Consider the following 17,102-nt stretch of genomic DNA (forward strand, 5'->3'; position numbering starts at 1 on the left):
GCAGGAAAACCCTCAATTCCCTTGGGTGCCTGTGTGCATAAGCATGTAAGTGAGAAATCCCAATGAACAGTGGCGTGTTTTGTTACACAGACACCATCTGCAGCACACGTAAAGTGTCACACTACCCAGACATCCCAAAGGGCTGCACCAATGTAACACAGGCAAACCTGGATGGGCACAGGCAGTGGTCGAGGGCAGATTCCTCTCCTCCACCAGATGCACACGTCAGACACAAGCTGGAGCTCAGAGCCCTTCAACCTGCTCACCAGCACAGCCCAGTCAGTGCGTTACAGAATCATGGCTGGGGTGGGAAGGGACCTCTGGAGATCATCCGGTCCAACCCACCTGCTAACGCAGGGTCACCAGAGCAGATCGCACAGGGATGTGTCCAGGTGGGTTAGCGTGGGTCAAAACTTCCCTTCCTCCTCAGAGGATCTAACCACGGGTTGGGTGAAGCCCTCCCCCTCATCCTTGGCCACTGCACCTGAGGACCAGGCCAGGTTAAATGACTTAGCAAAGGAGGCCACTGCACTTTGCAAGAGTGGGAGGGAAAGATGGGCAGTGCACGGTGAAAGCACGGCAAAGATCAAAGATGGCGTGGGGAGTGAGTCAGAGGACAGTGAGAGAAGCCAGGGAGGGGATGGAGCCAAGCTTGGCTCTAGGAGACAGCATGTTTGGCCAGAAAAGGGCGAGAGGGCTAATCATGGGTGTTTAACAGCTCCACCATTCCTTTGATGTGGAAGGCCTTTCAGATAGAGAGAGGTCACCCAGAGTTCGCCTCTGCTGCTCAGGTCCCCAAGGGCTGACTGAACCACCCAACAGTGGGACCGGGGAAAGGAAGAACATCCCCTTAACCGGGTGGGCACAGCCTGGTTCAGGCCCGCTCTCTGTCTGTCCAGCAGCAGTTCAAGCTCAGACAGCTAAACTGGGCCTTAAAGAGGGCCGGAGTCTTGGGCCCTGTCACCTGTGTCCCACCCAAGCACTGACACAGACTCTTTAAATGACCTTGGGTGAGTCACTTGGCTTCTCTGTTCCTATCTACAAAGCACCTGCCAGAGATGGAGCAGAAGACGCTCTGATACAGGAACCACAAACACGCTTCTGATGTGCCAGCGGGACATTACTCCCAGTTGGTCATTTGAGCTGCTTTCCAGGAAAAACAAAACAAAACAAAACAACAAACACCACCTTTTCCCAGCAGAAACCTCACTTCAGGTTTAATGCCTGAACCAGCTCCTGAGGATTTCTATCTAACAACCCCACAGAGCTGAGGAGGTTTGTGGTCCAGAACTCCATCTCACAGCAATGGAAACTTGTATGAAAGAAATCAGAGGCATCATAAACGTACATCTTTTAAAAATTTAAAAACACTGTGCAGCAGGACAAGGATATTGGTTTCCAACTATCTAACAACACCAGGTATGAGAAGCACAATCACCACACTGAAATAGATGTTCAAATCCTGCCTGAAATGTGTGGCAGGACTGTGTCTTGCTCAGCATCCTCTCTGAAATACCAAACACATACTCAGCATGCAAAATTGCAGAGTGCGTTTCAAGGGTCAGCCCCCTCCTCCTCGCAAAATATCAATCGCACGTTTTCTAAACAGAATGTATTTAACGTGCAGCAAAGTTCAGAGTGAAAATCATGTCTGGCGAAGGGAGAAACGCCTCAAGCACACACAGACTATATATATATATATATATATATATATATATATATACTGCACTATGAAGCTTTATACACTAAGAGATCAGAAATGTTAACCTTTGTATTATCTGCCTCAGGTTTACAGCAAGCAGGAACGACAATAAAACAACGGCTGTCATAGTGAGACGCCAGGCTCTGCATTCGCTAAGGAGATAGTTAGGATGATGTCTACAGCAGACAGTGATAATCCATATTTCTGCATTGCTCGCTCGTAAATCTGCTAATCTGATATAAACGCGTTAATTACAACTGCTATAAAATAAGCCTCTTCCTGCCTACTCTCCCTCTCCTCCCTGGTTTGAGACCAGACATAACTCAGGTTTGCCGGTTTAAAAGGGCAGAAAGCCTTTCTGACAAAATCCAAAGAATTTGGGTGGATAAACAGCGATTTTCCATTTCCACCTGCCCTCTGCAGCCACAGAAATCAAGGGACTCGCATCCACTTGGGCTGTTTCTCCAGAGGGCAGGAACCAGCAATGAGTTCATAGCCAGACACAGAGGTTATGAAACTCCCTGGGTTTCCTGTTTCTATTCGTCTGGTGACTGCAAACCTCTGCGTGGTTCCTCGGGCTCTAATAGCAACCAGCACGACACCGCTGAGAAGTCCTAAAATCAGGCAGGAAAAGGGCACTGCCTTCCCCAAACACCCTCAGCCACAGCTCAGAAAGCCCAAACGAGAGATTTGGAAACCCACCCTTTGCCAAACAAGTGCCACTTGCTTTGATGCCTCAAGCGAAGTGGTTTTGCACATCTGGCGGGTGGTTACAGGCAAAGGAAAGGAAAAGAAACCTCTAGGAGTTTAAAAATAACCTTGAGGGTGGAGCGCTGCCTCTGCGCAGGGAAAAAAAAGAGGCAGAAACAAAGCGGCTGCCGGCGTGTGGAAGCACCGAGGGTCTGGCCAACGTGCCCCTTACCCAGCCTGATGCCGTTCAACGCGGCCACTCGACGGCTCTGCTCCCGGAGGATGTTTTCCTGGGACGCGCTGCGCTTGGGTTGCCTTCGGATGCACTGCATGATCCAGCGCGGGGCTCGGGGACAGACGGCGGCTGTCGGGGAGGATGGGGGGCCACGCCACCCCGATGGGGAGCCCTGCTCATCCAGGAGCCTCCGGCGTTGAGCGGTGTCCAACGGGGGCTCCGAGGAAGGAGCAGAGGCAGCGGGAGAGGAGGACGCGGGCAGGGGAGGGCAGAGTCCAGCTGGGGGTGGAACCGTGCGACGTTCTCTCCCCCTGGCTTTGCTCACCAGCTGCACACGCTAGATGCAAAAGTTATACTGAGGCAGCCGCCCAGGTAGAAGGAACGAGTTTTCCTACAGTCATACGCCAGTGGGGTTTGATGCATCATTTCCAGGGGCTGGAGGAATCCCAAATATTGTTTGAGGCTCCTAATCAGCGCTGAGGGCTCGTCAGCTCAGCCTGTCCACCAATGCCTGGATCAGAGAGAGCCTGGCTCCTCCCTGCTGTGCTGAGCTCTTCTGCTCCCACCGACAGTGAAGAGGAAACTAAAAACACCTTTTAGCCAGGGCAAACACAGCCCAAAAGCAGCTCGGAAGCTGTGTTTTAATGCTCTTTTTTTTTTTTCCACCTAGAGAAGAGTATTTTCCAAAGACTCTGGAGTGTCTTCTCTGCCGTTGATTTCCTGTATGACTTGGGTGAGTCACTTACCCTGTGTTTCTGCGTAGCTCTGGGTTTATTACTGTAATTTATTACTGTATTACTGTACTGGGTTTATTACTGTACCCTGCGATCTGGTACGGGGATAAGCCCCCACCAGTGTTTCAACAAGTCACTGATTACACAGAATCAGAGAATAATTCAGATTGGAAAGGACCTCTGGAGAGCTCTAGTTCAACCACCCACTCACTCAAAGTCAGGTCACGTTCAAAGGTAGCTGAGGTTGCTCACAGCTTTGTCCAGGTGAGTTTTGGACATCTCTAAGATGGAGACTCCATCCTTGTTCAAGAGCTTAGGTGTCCTTAGCAAAGAATTTTCATTATGACCAATATAGATTTTCTTTACTGAAACTCATGACCATTGCCAGCTGTCCTGGTGATGGCTGGGACTAAAATCCATCTCTTTCCTCACCGTGACCCCTTCTGTGGTGCAACACAGCAGTTCTACTTATTAAGCTCTTCCATTCCAGGTGAGTTTACAGACCTTGTTACAGATTAGTTTTCTTTGTCATTGCCTTTGCTCGCTGCTGCCCTGCCAGGCAAGCCAAGGAGGAAGATACCGCAGGGCGATGGAGTCAAGCTGGGGTGAATGTCTCTTGCTGCAGAACCAGCAGATTTCCAGGACACTTGACTGGGACCCGCATGTCACTGTTTCTGCTGGAGACCTAACTGAAGGCTCCCCATCTCCATCCTTCCACCATATCCAACACAGGTTTTAGAAACATATTCTCCATTTCTGGTGTCTGGCGATCCAGCCATCTTCCCCTTCTTTCTGTGCATTTTGGAGGAAGCCCTCCCGACACTCACAGATAAGCACAGAGGACTGGGTTATTTGACCAGCATAAGGACACGATCAGAATAATTAATTGCTGCCATATGTCACATGTAAGAAACTCCCTGGGGACAAGGCAGAGCCATTGAACAGCGGTACAACTAATAACGCCTTGTTTACACATAGCAACTACACATCACAGACTTCTAAGGAGGAGAATAAAGGCATTTTCTGGATGGGACATTGCTGAACCTGTCTGTAGGCATTCGAGGAAACATCTCCAGCCTTTTCTGAGCCACCTGCACATACAGGGGTGGATGTCAGATCCATAATCCCTGTAGCCCTCCCCGGGGAGCTGGGGGCTTTGCTTCCCTCTGGCTACGAGGTGGGCACCATGATTTAATGGCTCAGTGATATGTGTTATCTAGCAGTCTCTGAGCACTTCCCGTATTTCACATGGTACTGGAAAGGATTGATCTAATTAAAGAAGTGGGGAAGAGAGTGGTCCCCCATACTTAGCAAAAAAATTTGTTTCTGTGCACCAGCTCTCCTGTCCAGCAGCAGCCACAGTCCCACAAGGTTCGATTTGGGAGCACACAGAGCCCCTCTGCTTCATTTTCTCATTAATTCCTAATAAGCAATGTCAGTGACAGCACTGCTCAGAGTTTTCCAGGTGCTCAGAGAACATTTTACTGTACTTATCCCTGAAGTCTGCACACACACAAAGCACAGGAACGGCATTCACAAAGTTGAGATACTTCTGCAGAACAGCAATATGCGAGTTTTGCTATTGTGAGGGCTTCAGAGATGTAGGGCAGTTAAAATCAGTTCGTTTTTAAAACAAATATGAGATCATGGGGCCAGAAATGCCCTGCTTTGGGAAACAACAGATCTGGATATATTGTGGTCTTGAGGTCATTTAAACACAATGTCACATCTCATAGACGAAGCCTGACAGGTAAGCGTGACACTGTGGGTTACACGGAATTGCTTGTTGATGTTACATGACGCTGCGTCACGCTCCGGCGCTGGAGGAAATGATTCCTGCAAATGGCTTAGGGACAAATTCTCCAACCTTTATTCACCACAGGTAACACTTGACTGGGTCCGGAGCCTGCAAACACTCAAGGATGCAATTTTACCCGTATGACCAATCCCACTGAAATCAACGGCACTCGTCACATGGGTGAAGTTATTCATGTCCCCGTGCCTGGAATCAAGGCTGTGCTAATCATCTTATCGATTCCAGCTGGATTACTCACAGAGCAAATGGAAATCGATGCGAATGAGGATGTCAGAATGTGGTCCCAAAGTCAGCAAAGTGCTTTAATATCCAGGAAACAGGCACTTGAGATAGAAAGGCTGGAGAGGCTGGTAGGAAATGGGCTATGTGAGAAAACTATTAATGCACAGGCCGCTATTCAGACGATTTTCCAAAATTAATTAACCTCCATCATGTCCTTATACATAGGAGCTAAAGAAGCTTTATTACTACTTCACAGAGGAAGAAGCAGGTTGGTTTTGAGCTCTTTGGGGCTGGACCTGGTCTCTCCCCACCACCACAACAAAAGCAGTGCAGCCCTAATACTGATCAGTGTATTTACACCATGCTGACACAAAATATGTGACAGAAGCCAGCTGCTGGTTTGCCCAGGCTTGTGACAATTTAGGCCTGGAATGAAAATACCTGTGCTGGTGATGGCCTCACCACTTCCCCATTGCATCATGCACATGATGTAAGTTACTCTATTATGACTAGTAATGCCTGTGGCAGGTACATAGCATATAACACATGTAATTTTATGAGATTTTCCCACTAAAGAGGCCAAAGGTTGTGCCTCACTATGCATTTGTTACCCAGAAGAAAAAATTAGGTCTATTTTACATGATGCCATTCTTTGAAGGAACACTGTAATTTCACCTTCCCTTCCAGGCTCCCTCACAGTGAAATTCAATAGAACTATTTTAACAAGAGTAACAGCACAATCAGAGTATCACTGCTCATTAATGAACAACAATGTCTGTCCCTACATATTCCTCGTGCTCAGCAAGTACGAGACCCAATCCAGGTGAACACAGAATCAATGAGTTTGGAGAAGTTTTAGTTCAGCTGTTCTGTAGTAATGCGACAACCTTCTGTCACTTGTTAAGGTGATGGAGCACTGAGAAACTGAAGTTCCTGATGGTAAATAACGTTTTGAGGGTTACTTTTGCACATCTAGTATGATGAATATTGCCAGTGCAGCAGCTGCTTGGAAATGAGCACAATCAGCTGCAGCGCTGGGCAGTGACGGTTGCTCGGAAAAGCAGAAAACCTGTCAAGTGACAAGGATTTAGTTGGTTTCTCCAGAGCTTTTGCAAATCACTGATGTCACCTGTGACGTGCCTCTGCAGAGCCCCCTTTTGTCATCTGTCATCACCCTGTGGTTATATCCAACCCGGCTTTTACATCAGTTCTTTAACAGCCCTTTGCCTGGGATCACCGTGGTCCCAGCAATAGCAAGTTGTCTTCCAGCCAAGACCCTGCCAGGGAGACAAGGCCAGCAAGGCTCCTTCCATATCTGCAGGGTCCCACCTGCCTGTTTTTTCCCTCTAGAGTCCACTCTTCATTCATGCCCCCTTATATCCCATTCACAAATACCCCACTCTTTGCTACCTGCAGGACACCACCTGCCGCTCTCAGCTTTATTCTCCCTCGTCACACCACACACCATCTGAAGACCAGGCCTTGCTGCTGGCACAGCAGAGCTTGAGAACACCCAGGTCCTCACCATCAACAAAAAATGCCAGTGGCTCCTCTACACCAGCATTTGCCTTCTTGCACCCTCCGGTGGAGGAGGGACCAGGGAGTGGGTGCTGAGACCAAAAGTATCACAGAATCATGGAATAGTTTGGGTTGGAAGGGACCTTCAAACTCATCCAGTCCAACCCTCTTGCCATGAGCAGGGACATCTGCACCAGCTCAGGTTGCTCAGAGCCCCGTCCAGCCTGGCCTGGGATGTCTCCAGGGATGAGGCATCCACCACCTCTCTGGCCAACCTGGGCCAGTGCTTCATCACCCTCAGTGTAAAAAATTTCTTCCTCATGTCTGTCCTGAATCTCCCCTCCTCTAGTTTAAAACCATCACCCCTTGTCCTATCACAACAGGCCCTGCTCAAAAGTCCATCCCCATCTTTCTTACGGGCCCCTTTTAACTACAGAAAGGCCACAATCCCTGGAGCCTTCTCTTCTCCAGGACCAACACCCCCATCAGTGCCTCTCTGGCCCAAGACGCTGCCGCTTGTTGGCAGCGGGTGCATCTTTGGTGCATGTGGTATGTACCAAGTTCCACCTTGTGGTGACACTGAGAACGGGCTCCTCCACAAAACTTGTGGCAGCATCAGCAAAGCTCCTTCTCTTCCTTACATTGGCTTATCTTGCCCACTCTGCTTCCCTTCCAGGGTGCTCGAGGGGTCCTGCTGAGCTGGAGAAGGATGACCTTAAAGCTTCATATAGGAGGAGTTCTCCCCAAGTTTCACGTTGTGGCTGTCCTTGAAATCACTGCCTAAAACCTCCCTCTGCTGACATGCTGGCAAGAAGCCGTGTGATGAGCAGGTTTCTGGTGCGCTGAGATCAGCGCTGTCACCCTGCCCAATATTTCACAGCACCCCTTTCTCCCTGTATCCTTCGGCTGTCTCTCCTTGTCTACAACATCTCCGGAGGAGGACGGTTCCTTCTCCAGCTCTGTTCTGATCCGTTCACACAGCCCAGCCATCTTTCCCCAAAACAGGCTGGCCGTATCCAGATTGCCCACTCGGAAGGTCTGCAGCCATTATGCCATGTGTTAGCTTGCTGTGGGTCAAAACCTTGGATGTTAGGAAAAGATTCTTCACTGAGAGGGTGGTTGGTCACTGCAACAGGGTCCCCAGGGAAGTGGTCATAGCACCAAGCCTGATAGAGTTCAAGGAGCATCTGATGCTGCTCTTAATCACACGGTTTAGCTTTAGGTAGTCCTGCAAGTAACAGGGAGCTGGACTCAGTGATCCTTATGGGTCCTTCCAACTTAAGGTATCCTGTGATTTTATGCTGGGGAGTGCGCTGGCAGCTAAATGGCGCAGAGCCCTGGCTCTGGTTTCATAGAATCGTAGAAAGTCTTCAGTTGGAAGGGACCCACAAGGATCATTGAGTCCAACTCCTGTCCCTGCACAGACAATCCCACAGTTCACACCGTGTGTCTGAGGACGTTGTCCAGTCTCTTCTTGAACACTGTCAGGTTGGGGCCGTGACACCTCCCTGGGGAGCCTGTTCCAGTGTCCAGCACCTCTGGGTGAAGAACCTTTTCCTGATGTCCAACTTAAACCTCCCCTGGCACATCATCCTGTCATATAGGCAAAGCCAGGCTGCCCGCTCAGACATTTCACAAACAGTTCAAATCATGACCTTTATTTGTGAAAATCTTCATAAATCTTTCTGCCAGTCTGGGTCACTCGAAGGGAGCTGGGATCCAAGCATGGCACTGGCTGTGACCCAGCAAAAGCTACTGCCCTGAGCTGTTGATGAAATCCAGGTAAAACACCCAACGTTCACTGCACTCGGGAACTCCAAACCAGACTGAAGGTTTGGTTCGGTCCTTCCGCTGACACATATGGACATTTGGCTGCAGAGTGAGAGGCACTAAAACAAACATGGACTTGCAGTAAATCACAGACTTTCCAGTAATTGATGTGAAAAGAGTGAGGAGAAAGTAATTGAAAAGAAGGATATCAACATGATGGGTGGGACCAGCACCAACAGTCAGGAGCACTCACGCAGCTTAGTTACCTAATTCCCAAGTCGTGTTTTTAGGAACATGCTGATGAAGATGTTCTCTTCATAAAATCAAAGTCGGTTGTAGGTGGGTCCCAGCTATTTTTTTTTTAAAGGCCACTTAACAGCTTTTCTCAACATCCTCTTCAGGAGATGAAATTTCTTGCACAGAAGAAATGCAGGTCGCTCTCAGCATTCCATAGCAGGGCAAAATTTGTGCAATAGTTAAATTGCACAATTGAATTATGCAAAACTAGGGAAAAAATCCCTTCTTTTTTTTTCCCCCTAAGTGATATATCTGGCATGTCAGCACTCTGTAACTTTAGCCAAAAACAGCCAATGACAGTCATTGTGTCATATCTCAACACAGGCCTTTAAAAGGTGCCCATGTGAGGGGCAGCCTGAGGTGTGAGAATTTCTCCACTCACTTTGTCTAAACTGGGTCATTTAAGGTGTGGGTGCATCTCAATTTAGAAGAAACTGTGGCAAAATCTTCTCTACCTGCATAAAGGAAAAGAGAAACCTCCGTGTTTGGCCAAGATCCATTCTGGTGGGCTTGACCGAGTAAGGACTGAGACCCTGCACCTATGGTAAGGACCTAGGAGACGTGTGGGCTAGGGGTTAGTTTTGCAATGTTTAGATATTTACAGTGCACTGAACAAGGGGCCAGGAGAAGACAGAGCACAACTCACCTGTCTAGATCCCTATAAGCCTAAAATTTCTTGCAAACACCTACATTTGACCAACTGAATACAATACTGGGCGATGAAATCACCAAATACTTGCCTGAAGCTTTCCTTCATAGATACCTGTTTATTACATCTTTTGATTTTCCTGTATGAAAAACTACGTTTTGCTCTCAAATTCGCAACACCTTTGGCTCCCAGAGCTGCTACCCAGTCAGCAGAATTTCCAGATCTTGCACAAACCATCTCTTCCCCACACACCTCTCCCTCTTGCTTCTCCCTGTAGTTGGCCGTATCCTTCCACCTCTGCTACCTGCAGCAGTTTTCCAAGCGAATACATTTCCTTCTTCCTCCTCTCCCATTTCCTCATTAAAATTTTGCCCCGAGCATCTTCTTGCCCTGACTCATCTGCTTTTGGGCGTGATGTTGGGGCTTTGCACACCGGCAACAATCTCAAAACCAACGGCGGGCTTTAGTTTTACTTAAGGCATTGCTCATATTGGAAATTTAGCAGCTTTTGTGTCAAAAAAAAAATAAAAATTAATTTTACTTATCCTGTCTGAAAAGGGACAAGTTGCATGTTCAATGCACTGAGAAGTGTCAGTATTGCAAGTTTTCCTGCGCTGTGGCTCAAAAAACTCCCACGTGAGGCATCAGGCACAACCTGCATCAAGCAGGGTGTGTGGGAGTGTTTTGTTTGTAGGAAAGGAGATCGAAGCCACCAGCTGCTTCAGAGCGGATCCCAGTTGATCCCAAGCAGGATTAAATCCACCCGCGGAGGTTGGAGGCCAGAAGGAGCCTCCTCAGTGCTCCCAGTGAAGAAGGGCAGGTGGAGATGATTCATTTGGAAATTTAAACCTAGGAGAAGTTAATTCTCGGGAGTAGCTGGCAGAAGAAACAAGGAAATGGCCTGTTTTGGAGGATTTTATTGACCCTTTCTGGCTGATTCTCACCCTGGGCTGTGGCAGAGGACATTTCCATAACGGGGCTGTGGCGTTTCTTGTACAATGTATACAGTGTCTTGGATGAAAAAGTCAGTGTATGAGAATAAGGCATAGTACAAATTAGCTATTCTATAATCTGTGCAAGCACAGGGGCTCCCAGTTCAGAAACAAATCAACTCAAAGAGGCGAGGGAAAGATTATTAATAGCCCACAGAGGCGAGCAGATTCATTCTGTACTAAATTTAGATGACGCTTTATAAAATAAGCAAGAAGCAGCTCATCCAGCTGAATCAAACACATTCGAAATAAAAGGCACGGACCACTGAATCACAGCAGCTCTGCAAACGTGGAGGCATGCTCAGTTTTATTCCCTGGACTCAGATCTCCATCCAAATGAAGAGTAAACAAAACTCTATAAAGTTTTCGGAAAGTCTCAGCTACAGTAACACCCGGTTCTGCCACCAGAATATATAAGTGTCTCCTACTGAGTGTCAGATATTTTCCCCAGATGTGCTTGTGGTTAATTCTGACATAGTGAATACAGCTGGTGTTGTATTTACGTTGGAAGAAAAAAAAAAAAAGAAACTGAAAGAAAGAAACTGAATTTCAACATACGGTCATAGGCAAAATATATAAACCACAGTATCTGAGAAAATTCTGACAAACTACATAGCACAAGCCTGAGCCTGCTAACAAACCAACATGTGAGCAACTTGTCTAAGTCGAGTGGCATTCAGAATGACTTTGGCATTTGTGTGTGTTATGTGTTAAGGAATTTCAGTAAACACTTTTAAAAAAAAGCTTTGGTTCCTTCAACACTTGTGTATTTTTCTGCTTGAGACAAGAAAACGGATTAACAAATAGCCACTACATTCTTCTTGGTTCCTAACCCCAGAAGACTAAATAATATTCACTGAAAAATGACCCACAGGCCAGAATAGGAAATATTTTAATAGTTCCAGATGTATTTCTTAGCTCGCTTTCCCCAGCGGTTGTATAATGAATGAGATACCTACACAAAGTATAACATTAACCTCTGTTTCACCTTCCTGTTAGATTTCTAGCATCTGGGAAAATCAGAGGGAAGATTTCTTGAGCCTGGGGGAATCTTTTCACATTTCTCCTGGTAACGCTAAACTGATTATGTTTGTTGTCAATCACTTATTGCTCTATTAAGTTTGTTTGTTTGTTTGTAGCTCATCTACAGTAAGAAAGCACCTATCTCATGAAACGAAAATAAGCACTGTAGACTTTTCCCATTTCTGTGGGGTCACAAAATCCCATTTCAATCCGTAGCTATAACAATCTTAAGTTCTTCCTGCTCATCACAATAAGTAAAACACAATAGAGGTAACAAATCAATATGATAAAGGCAGAGCAGGGAGTAAGGGATGTTTCATTACTCTGTCTATCAGACAAGCCTCCTAGTCTCGATACCAATAAATCTTAAATCTCGCTTGATAGAAGAGCACAGAGGATTTATTCTTTTTTAGAGATGCTACTTATTTTGTACTAAACACTTATCTTGTGGGCAGACCCTGAGCTGGGGGGTTCATCCTGCTTGTCTTCACAAGACACCAGAGAATTTACCCAGCCGAGCATCTGTCCCGCTCTCAGCCTCACCACGAAGGGGAGGAGATTTGGATCAACTTTTCTGGGCTTGCAGACACTTAGCCAGACAAGCCACAGTTCCTACCAACACAGCCAAGCCTATTAACAGAGAAAAAAAATGTATCATTTGTAACACAGATTAAATGCTGCTTTGCTTCAGAATGAGAGAATGGGGAGGGGGAAGAGGGGGGAGAAGAGAGGAGGAAAAACAAAGCTCTGGACAAGATAAGAGAGCTGAAACGCAAGGACATTTCTACAGACTTACTGTTGTAAGCGAGGAAAGTGCCGTTCGATTCCATCGCTGCAGAAGAAGCCGCCGTGCAGCGGCAGCAACGGCTCCGCCAACAGCTGCGCCCAGACGCTACCGGGCTGGAAAACGGACCCGGGAGGCTCCCCCTGCTCTCTGCTCCACCGATCCCCCCCTCGTCAGCTCCCTCCGGAGCCTCCTGCTCCTTCCCTCGGGCTGGAAATCACCTCTTGGGCTATGACTCCTCATTTATTTCCCTCCCGCATCCCTCACGCCGCCGCCTGCGCCAGCGCCCCGACTGGGACCCAGCGCCCGGAGTCCCAGCGCCGAACTGGTGCGGGCTCCTCCCCGCAAACCCGGCGGCTCCACCGCTGGCCCAGCCCCCTGCTGCTGCTGCAGCTTGACAGCGATACCTCTTTTCCTGTTTCTGGCATATTTTCATGCTGCTCCTTTCCGGCAGAGGCTTCCAGATTGACGGCGAGAGCTGTAAATGTGTCCTCCGTGGTCCCCGAATCAAGGAAAGGGGCTTAAACAGATGATCAGAGTCAAGGTCTAAAGGGCTTTTAGACACTGCTAGGGGTATATTTATTTTCACAAGGAAAAAAGAAACAAAAACCAAAAATAAAAACAAACCAAAAAAAGCCAACACCTCCCCTCCTCCCGACCCCCCCCCCCAGAAAAAAGAAACAAGCAAACCACCGCAGGTCAGAAACCACCAATGTAGGAATAGAGGCTCTAACCACAAACACTCACAGAGGCATGAATTTAAAAATTTAGAACAGAAGTTACAAGCTTTGCATTTGAGACAGCGAAAGCAGAAAAAAAAAGGCGCCATCCTGAGGCTTTTATTGAGTGGAACTGATTTGTTCCACTCTGTCCCCTACTCTTAAATTAGGAATTTTTTAAGGGTAAAAGGTGATGCTGGCAAACAGGGAGAGGGAAAGAAAGGGAATGCACTGTGGGAAAACTTGAATATTTAGGGAAGGGATTCTGTTATTGTTTTGCTGTTGTTTATTTCCGTTTCTGGTTATTTGTGTTTTCTTGATGCAAACAACTGCTGGAGTTGTTGGCAGATTCAAAGCCCTCGCTCCTCAGCGGCTGCAAACCCGGCAGCTCCACCAACAGAAGGGAGAAAGTCCCTCTCTGCTGGTGACAGATCTGGGAGGCACATGATGAAAACCACTTTGGGACTGGGACTGTTTGTCCCTCCCTGCCAGGAACTGGGCTGCTCCTTTGAGAGCAGGGACGTTGATCTCAAATACTTTTAGAGTCCATAAATACAGGGCTGCTGCCACCACCCAAGGAAAATTGCCCTGATGTAGCAAAACTCCTCTGTCTTAGTACAAAAGTAACAAACAAGTAGAGAAAATAAAGCAGAGATTTTACGCCATGACTCCTTAAAAGCCCATCCTTCTATTAGCATGGCATGGGGGGGGGCTCATATCCCACAAAACACCTTCTGAAGGACCCAGGAAGGAGCATCCCTTCTGCAAAGCCACAGAGAAGGAGACATCAACTTTAAAATCCTCAGGGGAGGGGGATTTCCAGAGAACACCATCAAAACCTGTCGCCCTTTCAGCTGATGGGGAAGAGCGCTGGAGGGAGTGTCCAGGAGACTGGTGGGTGAGTCAGCCAGACTGGAAACTCCAGTAAGGCTGAGGTGGTGAGAACATCATGGTTTTCATAAGGGAGGAAAAGTAGAGAAGGGCAGTTTGAAAGTGGTGATGGGAAATAGCATTATAGTAATTCCTTCTCTATATAGAATCATAGAATCATTTTGGCTGAAAGAGACCACCAAGATCATCAAGTCCAACCATTGACCCAACACTGGCACTAACCCGTGTCCCTGAGAACCTCATCTATGTGTCTTTTAAACCCCTCCAGGGACAGCGACTCCACCACTACCCTGGGCAGCCTGTTCCAATGCCCGACAACCTTTCTGTGAAGAATTTTTTCCTAATATCCAACCTGAACCTTCTCTGGCACAACTTGAGGCCATTTCCTCTCATCCTATTGCTTGTTACTTGAGAGAAGACACCAGTGCCCTCCATGCTACAAGCTCCTTTCAGGTAGCTATAGAGAGCAGTCATATCTCCCTTAGCCTCCTTTTCTCCAGGCTAAGATACTGGATATATCCTCCATTCCACCTGCCTACATCTGCAGCTCAACTGTTCAGGATGCTGGGGATATCCCACACAGCATTGTACACCTTTATCTTGGCTGACATTAGGTATTACATTAAACTTTTCAAAAAACCATTCTTCTACCCCCACAGTTTCCATAGAAATACATATCACACACTATTGTGTCCCCACACTGCTTAACACAAGCCCCTCACTTAGAGACGTACCAGCCGGTATCCCCATGCCTTCTGTGCCAAAGGAGGGGGCTGTGAGTGATCTACATTGGTCCCAAAACCAATGAGGAACCATCTTCCAGATATAACCCCTTCACAGGAGCGCAGGGCACGATGGCACCAAGACGTGACCATCACTGCCCTGCACCGCTGTGAACACCCTGGTGATGGCACTGCTGGCTGGACAGAGCATCATCAAGTGAGCCAGACTGAGATTTTTGCCATCATCCATCAAGACTATGAGATTCGAAGGTAATCCCCTGCATTAACACCTTATGACAGCCCACTGTATCTTCTCATGCTTCCTTCTCACCGTGCTGCATTCTCCACGATGACAGTAAGTGGTAGCAGAAATGGTGCCTGTCAGGAGGATTCACAAATCCTTGCCCAGCTTTTCACTTTCCCCGCATTACGTTTACTCTCCTCCTTCTGTACGCAATGAGCAGCATCACCAGTTGGGCTGCTTTGAGCGCTTCATCACCTTTCTGTCACCCTAACTTAAGTCATCACTATTCCTAAATCCTCGCTGGGTTTGACGTTGTGTGCTCAGAGCAAGCCTGGCACTCGCAGACAGAATTGCATTCCTCGAATTCATCAGAAAGTAAAGCAGTTGCCATGATATCCTGCAGCAAACACACAGATGCTGCGATTGCTCAGCAAAAGTCTTACCAGAGCCTTGTTTCAGAAGGCAAAAGTCCTTTTAGCTCTGTTTCTATGTGCACACCATATGTGCTTGAATTCCCTTCCTCTGCATTGCTGAAACCAATATATGTCCAGAAAAACAATGAAATCAAAGTGACGTTGAATTAGGTTGATGGTTGGACTTGATGATCTTGAGGGTCTCTTCCAACCAAAATGATTCCAATTCTATGACATGAGGAGATACTGGGCTCCTGTGAGCTCCAGAAATCCTACTAACAATTTTCTAACAATAATATAGCAGTTTAAGAGTATCATATTGAAGAGAAGCTGCTAAATTGATGTACAGTGTGATTAAGTTATAAAAGACGTACCCATGATTAGCCAATTGACATGATAAATGCTTTCTAACCACCTACAAAACGAGGGGATATTTTTCAAGTTTTAGATCCTTCTGCATGACAAAAGGGAGACAGAAGATTGAGTAATACATTGTTTGGAAGCCGAGTGCTTAGCTTATGTTTGACTAGTAATTAACAGATGTATTGTAAGTAAGAAACGAATCAATTATAACTAATGTCATCAATTATTTCTTAGTATAGATGTATTGTATGTTAAAAATTTCCAAAAATTGTAATGAATATGCAACAATTGTGTGAACATAAGCAATGCAAGAGCATCCAGTTGTTGGAGCACTAGTGGAGGATGATCCCCAGTGTTCCCCAGTGGTGATAAAATAAAGAATGCCGCTTCACAGTACAAGTGACTCTGCTGTTACTTTCATTTCTTTGTTTCAATATGAACCAAATCTCAGATCCCCATTTTGAATCACTTCATTTATTGTATTCTTTCCTGGTTTGGATTTTGGCAGATGCAGAAGGTGCAAAGTGCGAAGAGGGGCTGCCCTCTGCCTAGTTAAACCAGCATCACAGCTGGGTGGCAAGTTTAAAACTGGTGACAAAACTGCAAAAAGTCACCGTGCATCTGGAAGCCCTAAGAGAGCAATTCATATGATATCAAAATATCATTATTTTTTTCAGAGGTGTTCGAATTTCTGACTGTTCTGGACGCAGCTCCTAAGTTCTATCCACCAACTTGCTCACAACCAGTTTTGTGGCTCTTGATCTTCGAGATCAAACCAGGATTTGAAGGGAAGAGTTCAGTCTAATTAAAATTAAACAGCACTCCTTTGTGCATGTTGCCTCTACTCACAGCAGCAATACTGTTGCTAAGGATCAAAGGTCAATAAATACCATTTATTCTGAGCTGATCAGTCCCAGCATCCGTAAGGTGGCATTTCGATACCTTTTTTAGAGACTGCAGGTTTGTCTTCTCTGCTTTAAAAATTAACTTTTACAGTGAGATGACAAGAGGACAGTAAAATCTTTTGATTTATTACAAGGTAACTGAGTGAGGTGATTGCATACTCCTTGCCCATGCTGACTTAGGTCTATTTACTGCTTGGTAAAATTGCCTCCTTCAGGATTTTACAGCAGGCGAGTTAACATGCACTGATTGTTTCACAGGAGGAACGCATCTTTTTAGCAATGAAGACAAAACCTCACAGAAAAACCTGCTTTCCTGAATTCCAAAAATATATTTGAGATTACAAGGAGGGCTGGATTTATTCCCTCTGTACTCCTGTGGCCACCACCCACAAGCAGTGACCTGAACACCAAGC

At 46.8% G+C, this 17,102-nt stretch overlaps 1 protein-coding gene across 2 annotated transcripts in view; it reads right to left on the reverse strand.

Moving 5' to 3' along the window:
* The window catches only part of PLCD1 (phospholipase C delta 1), a 58,257-nt gene extending 45,533 nt beyond the window's left edge, over nucleotides 1-12,724 (reverse strand). Inside the window, exon 1 of one of the 2 annotated variants that reach the window (XM_065629254.1) lies at nucleotides 2,625-2,951. In XM_065629254.1, the coding sequence (XP_065485326.1) occupies nucleotides 2,625-2,724 (100 nt within the window). In that variant the 5' untranslated portion in view covers nucleotides 2,725-2,951. Of the gene's footprint in view, nucleotides 1-2,624; nucleotides 2,952-12,444 lie in introns of those variants that run through there. The other variant, XM_065629255.1, reaches the window with a different exon arrangement.
* Nucleotides 12,725-17,102: the final 4,378 nt, after the last annotated feature.

The sequence above is a fragment of the Caloenas nicobarica genome, chromosome 2, assembly GCF_036013445.1.
Source record: "Caloenas nicobarica isolate bCalNic1 chromosome 2, bCalNic1.hap1, whole genome shotgun sequence".
In the NCBI taxonomy this organism is placed as follows: domain Eukaryota; kingdom Metazoa; phylum Chordata; class Aves; order Columbiformes; family Columbidae; genus Caloenas; species Caloenas nicobarica.